Source organism: Somniosus microcephalus, chromosome 21 (assembly GCF_052327205.1).
Source record: "Somniosus microcephalus isolate GS21.2 chromosome 21, FLI_Smic_1.0, whole genome shotgun sequence".
Taxonomy (NCBI): Eukaryota; Metazoa; Chordata; class Chondrichthyes; order Squaliformes; family Somniosidae; genus Somniosus; species Somniosus microcephalus.
This window is the reverse complement of record NC_141007.1, coordinates 16,812,850-16,820,950: the sequence shown is the minus strand read 5'-3', so window position 1 is coordinate 16,820,950 and position 8,101 is coordinate 16,812,850. Positions and strand designations below refer to the sequence as shown.

The 8,101-nt window shown below is 51.7% G+C and overlaps 1 protein-coding gene across 2 annotated transcripts in view; it reads right to left on the bottom strand.

Moving 5' to 3' along the window:
* Positions 1–2,444: 2,444 nt before the first annotated feature.
* The window catches only part of LOC147102617 (ras-related protein Rab-37-like), a 505,661-nt gene continuing 500,004 nt past the window's right edge, over positions 2,445–8,101 (bottom strand). For both annotated transcript variants that reach the window (XM_085963264.1, XM_085963265.1), the window contains exon 9: positions 2,445–7,451. In XM_085963264.1, the coding sequence (XP_085819390.1) occupies positions 7,346–7,451 (106 nt within the window). In that variant the 3' untranslated portion in view covers positions 2,445–7,345. The remainder of the gene's footprint in view (positions 7,452–8,101) is intronic.

Here is an 8,101-nt window from a genome sequence, read left to right as displayed (position 1 = left end):
CAGCAGGCCACTCGACCATGAGGGGCACACTGATTCTGATCCTGTCCTTGCCCTATGTCTGTGTGCAGTTGGATAGCGATCAGAGCTGGGACCCCTGGCAGATTTTCCACCCCCCCCACCCCCACAAGCCCTGAGGTGCCCATTACTGCCTTGGCTGGAATCCGCTAACTCCACACAGTCCAGGAATCAATGCCGGGGTCTTTTGCAGGATGCGGGTTTCACCGGGATCTGTCCGCTGACTCACCTGAGGAGCCTAAACCAGTGCTGTCCGAAACTATCGGGCAGCAGAGAAACAGCAAGTCGCGGCGTGGCAAACAAATAATTTTATTCATTAAAAGTCAGCGTGACGCAGCCGAGCAGAAGGAAGGAAAGTGCTGGAATGGAAAAGCAAATGCTCTCGCTGCGGGAGTGTGCACGGGTGGGCGGCCATCTTGCGGACACCCCCTCCACTGGGCTCTGGCCATTACGCAGGGTGATTCAGCACTCGGCACGGCCTGGCACAGTGGCTACCTGGACTAAGAGTTGGACCTGAACTAATCCCGCGTGCCTCACACGGTCGCAGTGCCCCTCCCCACTTGGGGCAGGAGTCTGGAAGGGTAGTCGAGCTGCGTGTGGAAGGTTCTAGCGCCCCGGCAGGTCCCTGATATGGTACAGTACGTGGATAATCTCATCTGCTCAATCGCTCCCCCACATCTACTTGACAATGCGTAGTTCCTTAGCGCGGGCTCACTGGGAATTTCTGACTTGCAAGGCATTAATTCTCAATACCTTTAAGACCCTGTTCCTGTAACAGTGTGAACTGCACAACCCGAGCACAACCCACATTGTCCCATTGCTATTGGAGTGTGGAGGCCTTGCCTGTGGGGTAGGGACGGGAGTGGATTGAGTGAAGGGGGGGGGGGAACCGGAGAGACGGGGGGGACCGGAGGAACGGGGGGGGGGGGAGGAGAGGCCGAGACGGGGGGGAGAGGCCGGAGAGGAGGGGGGGGGGGGTTGGAAACGGCGAGACAGGGGGGAATGGAGAGGGGGGGGGGGGGAATGGAGAGGCGGAGGAGGGTTCGAGAGGCGGGGATCGGGAGATGGGAGGGTCTCGTGCGAAGATTGGCGAGAAGCAGCTGCTGGAAGAACGTTCTCCCTCCTCCCCACGTTGCAGAACAGGTACATGGGATCCGGCCCCTTGATCCGGACGGTGAGTGTCGGCAGGCTATTCAAATCCAGTGTGCAACACAGCCAGGCTCGTTCTCATCCATTCTCCAACACACCCCTCTCCTATCACCTGCCCCAACCTTCAACAGTCCCCGAGACCTCTGACATAAACCAGGCCCAGTCACAGCCAACTCGAATAATGTCACGGGCTCTTTCTAACAATGGTTCGTGTGGTCATTAAAATGAGGGATGATGATCGATTTAAACACTCCCAGGGCAGGTACAGCACGGGTTAGGTACAGAGTAAAGCTCCCTCTACACTGTCCCATCAAACACTCCCAGGGCAGGTACAGCACGGGTTAGATACAGAGTAAAGCTCCCTCTACACTGTCCCATCAAACACTCCCAGGGCAGGTGCAGCATTTTAACATTTACCTTGTTGACTCAAGCTTTCTTCTGTTTTTTGCTGAACTTCTGAAACCCTGCCCAGAATACAGGTCAAAGCTCCACGCCTCTCATATCTCACCTCCCACCTTTCGCTCTGGCGTGACCTTTTGTGTATTGCTTCAATACTACGGTCACTGATCCTCTGACCATTCCTCTCTTGCTCTTCCTGATGGACCATCCCACACGTTGCCCATCCTCCCTGCATCATGGATAGCAACAGCAACTTGCATTTATATCACCGCTTTAAGGTAGTAAAACCTCCCAAGATGCTTCACAGGAGTATTATCAGACAAAATTTGACACCGAGCCACATCAGGGTATTAGGACAGGTGACCAAAAGCTTGGTCAAAGAGGTAGGTTTTAAGGAACATCTTAAAGGAGGAGAGAGAGGCGGAGAGGTTTAGGGAGGGAATTATCGAGCTTAGGGCCTCGGCAGCTGAAGGCATGGCTACCAATGGTGGAGCGAAGGAAATCGGGGATGCTCCAGAGGCCAGAATTGGAGGAGTGTCGAGATCTCGGAAGGTTGTAGGGCTGGAGGAGGCTACAGAGATAGGGAGGGACCTGAAAACAAGGATGAGAATTTTAAAATCGAGCCAGAGAGCTAATGTAGGTCAGCGAGCACAGGGGGTGATGGGTGAACGGGACTTGGTGCGAGTTAGGAGACGGGCAGCAGAGTTTCCGATGACCTCAAGTTTACGGAGGGTGGAATGTGGGAGGCCGGCCAGAAGAGTGTTGGAATAGTCGAGTCTGGAGGTAACAAATCATTTATGGAGAGGAGATTCATCACACTGTCTCTTCCCTTAACTCATTCTTTCCCAGCACCTCAAGCCTGTGGAAATCCCGCCCCCCCCCCCCCCACCCCCTCCAAAAGCTTGGTACCGGCTAACTACTCCTTCCTGATTTATCTCATAGAATAGAATCACACGGCACAGAAGGAGGCCATTCGGCCCATTGTGCCTGTGCCGGCTCTTTGGTAGAGCTCTCCAATTAGTCCCACTCATAGCTCTGCACATTTTTCCCCTTCAAGTATTTATCCAATTCTCTTTTGAATCTGCTTCCACCGCCCTTTCATAGAGTCATACAGCACGGATAGAGGCCCTTCGGCCCATCGTGTCCGCGCCGGCCATCAAGCCCTGTCTAATCTAATCCCATATTCCAGCATTTGGTCCGTAGCCTTGTATGCTGTGGCATTTCAAGTGCTCATCCAAATGCTTCTTAAATGTTGAGGGTTCTGCCTCCACAACCCTTTCAGGCAGTGAGTTCCAGACTCCAACCACCCTCTGGGTGAAAAAGTTCTTTCTCAAATCCCCTCTAAACCTCCCGCCCTTTACCTTGAATCTATGCCCCCTAGTTATTGACCCCTCTACCAAGGGAAAAAGCTCCTCCGCATCCATCCTATCTATGCCCCTCATAATTTTGTACACAGGCAGCGCATTCCAGATCACCACAACATGCTGCGTAAAAAAAGAATTCTCCTCTCCCCTTCTGGTTCTTTTGCCAATCCCCTTCACTCTGGTTACCGACCCTCCTGCCACTGGAAACAGTTTCTCCTTAGTTACCCTGTCACGAACCCTACATCATTCTGAAAATGATCTCCTACTCTATTTATTTAGTTTGCTGTGAACCCAGGCTTCTAAAGTAATACTGTGTCACAAGACATCACGAAACACCCTTGTAGAATCCCTGAGGTCAGGGGTTAGGTGCAAACCGAGCACAAGAAACTCCAACCAGCGGATGGATTAATGGTGCGAGGCAGATTAAAACATGGCACTTCATGTAGATGGGTTCTTCTGTGAGACTGGTGGAGATGCCAAGAATGGGTTAGCGTTGCTATGGTGAAGGACACCTCCACTTTCGGCATGAATAAGTCACTTTCCAGGAAATTCTATTACATCACTTCCTGTTGTAGGCATAGTTATTTTTTTCAAAAGCTACACGACTGAAGAAACTCTCAGTAAAACAAATACATTCCCGTTTAAACATCCGAACAGTAATCTCATTACCCAGTACAAAGCAAACATGTTTTTATATACAACAATTTCATCTCGGGATTAAAAAGACATTTTATAAATATCTCTAGACGTACAGCTATCAGCCGAACTGAGCCCCCGACAACCAATCGGATGCGACTTTATTTAAAATTATGCTTAAAAGCAGAAACATACAGCACAGCGTGGTGGGAGAGCAGAGCAAGATGGCGGCTGAACTGTCTGTTGCCATGGTGAGGTCGTCACATTTGGCAGCACATCCAGCTCATTGATTGATCTCTGCACAGCCTTCATAAACATTGAACACTTGTGGGGGCGTGGGCAGGTGGTGGTGGTGAAATGAACAGTGTCCATGTTGGGCCTGTTGTCTGCACAGGTCAAGGAACACTCCATTTACATGGGATTGGGAGGAGAGGCAGTCTATTACTCAAACTACAATACATCTACTTTAGGTTAGAAACCTTCTGGCCAATTCTGGCTGTGTGTATGTGAGGAAAGAGTCCACTCGGGCTGTGTATGAACCTGCAACGGGCAGCAGATGAAAACTGGACTTTTACTATCTGGTTACACTGCAATAGGAGGTGGCCAGTCACCCCCACAAACCTGTTCCACCATTTAATTAGACCATCGCTGATCTGTATCAACTCCATTTACCTGCCTTGGTTCTGTAACCCTTAATACCCTTGCCTAACAAAAATCTATCAATCTTAGTTTTGACATTTTCAATTGACCCCCAGCCTCAACAGCTTTTTGGGGGAGAGTCCCAGATTTCCACCCTATGGGCTCGATTTTCCAAGCCCCGAGGAGGCGGGTTTGGAGGCGGGAGTGGTGGGAAAATTGCAGAATCGGGGGGCAGGAACCCATCCCGCCCCCAACCCGTCTCCGTGCCAATGTCCCAGGAGGCGGGTACCCGACCTGTGCTGGGAGCCGCCTCCCCGAGGCGGGAAGGGGATTAGTGCCAATTAACTGCCTGTTAACAGGCTGTTTTTTGCCTAATCCCTATTTTTAGCCCTGAAGTGTGGGCTTCCCGATGGCTCCGAACCACGCCAAGTTAGCGAGGCGGACCGTCGGTCTGCAGGGGTTGGAGGGGTCGAGATGTCCGTTGTGCAGGTGAGTGATGGGTGCATGTGTGCAGAGGTAAGTGTGTGAGGTAAGTGTAAAGTGTTTTAATAAGTTTTATTTACCTTTACTTTCTCCTGCAGGCTTAATTCAGTTCTCGGGAGTCCCTCAGCTCACCGGCACAGAAAGCAGAATGGCCGCTGAACTGTCAAAAGCTGCAGCCTTCTGCTTTCTGGTCTGGAGAGATCTCTAACTGAGTCTGAGTAGAAGGACTCAAGTTAGAAGACAGATTGTCCGTGTTTGACAGCTTCACAGAGCCGTCAAAGGCTGATTTTTCATTTGTCAAAAGCTCTTGACAGATGAAATGTCAATCGCTGATGTCACCAGTAACCAGGTGTCCCTTAATTGGCCTGCCGGGCCCGCTGGGCGGGCTTAACAAGGTCAATCAAGGGAAAATAGCCTGGGTTGGCCACAAGTCAATGGAGGCGGGACTACAACCCAAAAAGTGGGAGTCCCGCCTCCAAAAGCTCCCCATTGACAAAATCGAGCCCTCAGTGTGAAGAAGTGCTTCCTGATTTCACCCCTGAACGGCCTGGCTCTAATTTTAAGGTTCTGCCCCCTTGTTCTGGACTCTCCCCACCAGAGGAAATAGTTTCTCTCTATCTACCCGATCAACTTGTTTAATCATCTTAAACACCTCGATTAGATCGCCCCTTAACCTTCTGCGCTCAAGGGAATACAAGCTTAGTCTATGCAACCTGCCCTCATAATTTAACCCTTTTAGCCCCGGTATCATTCTGGTGAATCCGCGCTGCTCCCTCTCCAAGGACAATCTATCCTTCCTGAGGTGCGGGGCCCAGAATCGAATGAAGTACTCCCGATGTGGTAGTTTTCTTCCGGAAGACCAGCAGCCAGAGAACCGTCCAACTGGACCGTCCAGTTCACACGGGGACAGTGGGCGCCCCCATTTACGCTGAGGAACTCTGAGGGTTCAATAGTAGACAGCTCTGGAGGGAATCCACCGACTGAATAACAGACTGGACAGGTCTTTGAGCAGAGAGCGGCACGGCTCTGCAAATGCCAGCCTCACCCCCAGCAGATCCCATCAGTGCCCTTGGGCAGAAAGCATGCAGGGTCAGTGAGAGGGCACCTGATGTGCATGGGACGATAGCCACATCCCCAGCGCCATCTGCTCCACGCAGCAGGCTTCCTAGGGAGGGGGGTTGCCCATGGCCCTCCAACCCCTATAGACCCCGTGCAGTGTTCACTCAACCCCCTGTATAATGGGGCCGGTCGTCTTTTTTTTTTAATAAACATTTCTGTAGTCTTCAGGACTCCAGACTGCTTCTCTGGTTTGGCATGGTAGTTTAATGAGGTGGGTTTTAAGGAGGGTCTTAAAGGAGGAGAGAGAGAGGCAGAGAGGTTTAGGGAGGGAATTCCAGAGCTTAGGGCCCAGATGGCTGAAGGCACGGCCACCAATGGTGGAGCGAAGGTAATCGGGGATGTGCAAGAGGCCAGAGTTGGAGGAGTGCAGAGTTCTCGGAGGTTTGTAGGGCTGGAGGAGGTTACAGAGATAGGGAATGGCGCGGCCGTGGAGGGATTTGAATACAAGGTTGAGTTGGCGGACTGGGAGTCAATCAGCGAGCACGGGGTGATGGGTGAACAGGACTTGGTGCGAGTTAGGACACGGGCAGCAAAGTTTTAGATGAGCTGAAGTTTATGGAGGGTGGAGGATGGAAGGCCGGCCAGGAGAGCGTTGGAATAGTCGAGGTGACAAATCATTTATGGATGAGCAATTGAAGCTCTCCCAGATTTTGAAGTGGCCCACAGACCCATCTGGTTTTCGACCAGAAGCGGGGTGGGGGAGGAGGAGGGGGGGGGGCGGGTGGGGGAGTAGAATCGATCTAAGATGCATTAACCAGTATTTTGGCTGGGAGGGGCAAAGGTAACTATGGAGACCACAGCTATGGGCTGCACACAGCTGCTGATCTGAAGGGATGTGACAATAGATCAGAAAGGATAAAACAATCTGTAGTGACTCTACCTGAAGGGGTTGAGGTGCTGGGCCACTAGGAGCCGTGGTCACCTTCAGCAAGCCGTAGTCTGGAAGGCTGGAGGGTCCCATCGACCTCCATTACATGGGACCTCTCAAAGTCGCAGGGAACGTGCGGACATCCCGCTAACATTGCGGAGCAGAAGAGAACCACTTTTCAAAATGGCGGAAGAGTAAAATCATGTTTTGTGTTGCCGACGTCAAATCACAAAGAATGGGCATGTTACGCATACGGCTACGGGACGAGTACAGGACTGGGTATGGGACGGGTACGGGACTGGGTATGGGACGGGTACAGGACTGGGTATAGGATGAGTATGGTACGGGACGGGTACGGGACTGGGTATGGGACGGGTACGGGACTGGGTATGGGACGGGTACAGGACTGGGTATAGGATGGGTATGGTACGGGACTGGGTATGGGACGGGTACGGGACGGTTACGGGACTGGGTATGGGACGGGTACGGGGCGGGTATAGGACGGGTACGGGACTGGGTACGGATACGGGATAGATACGGGACGGGTTCGCTACACACCAAGCTGAGCATAAATGCCAATTTAGAAATAGTGCACGAGTCACCACCCATTCACAGCCAATCAGTGAAGCCGATTGCTGCTCCGCGCCCTGAGTCCTCCAATCGGATCAGCCCATTAATCAAACCCACAACAGCTGGACTTTTCCCTCTGAGATTCGATGTACTCGTGGATTCGGAATTTGGGTTCGTTGGGTTGATTGACAGATCTGTGTTTCAGTTCCCTGGAATGAGACAAGAGGTTCATTATTGTCCAGCTGAATGGGGCCTGCTTATTGTCAATTCCTTGCACCGTGTCACCCCACCCGCCCCAGTGACGATTCTGCCTGTTTCCGGGGCCCACCCCTTCCTCACCCATTGGCCCCTTCGTCTATTAAGAGTCCAGACAGTGCGAGCAGAGCAATTCACCTCGTGGAGCCAGGCAGTGTAACTGAGTCAGAATCTGTCCACACCTGCAAACCTCTCAGTAGTGGCTACTGGATAGTGATCAGGAGAGGGAACGGGACGGGGCTTTGAATATAATTTGAATATAACCCTCTTCTCACACCTTGTCGAGACAGAAGCCACAGGTTAAGGTGGTGTCGTGATTATGGAACTGGGACTGGACTAGGAGCCTTGAAGTCCTGAGTTCAAATCCCACCAGGCCAATGTGTGAAATTGAATTCAGTAAATCTGGTAATTTGTGAGCTGGCACCCGAAGAAATGACCATGAAAATCGGCTGGATTGTCTTAATAACTCAACTGGTTGACCTTTAGGGAAGGGAAGCCTCTGCCCCTAGTCCACACACTCTGTATGTCCTCAGGGCAACTAGGGTTGGACAATAAATACTGTCTTGTCAGAGTCACCCACATCCCAAAATCAAATCAAATAAAA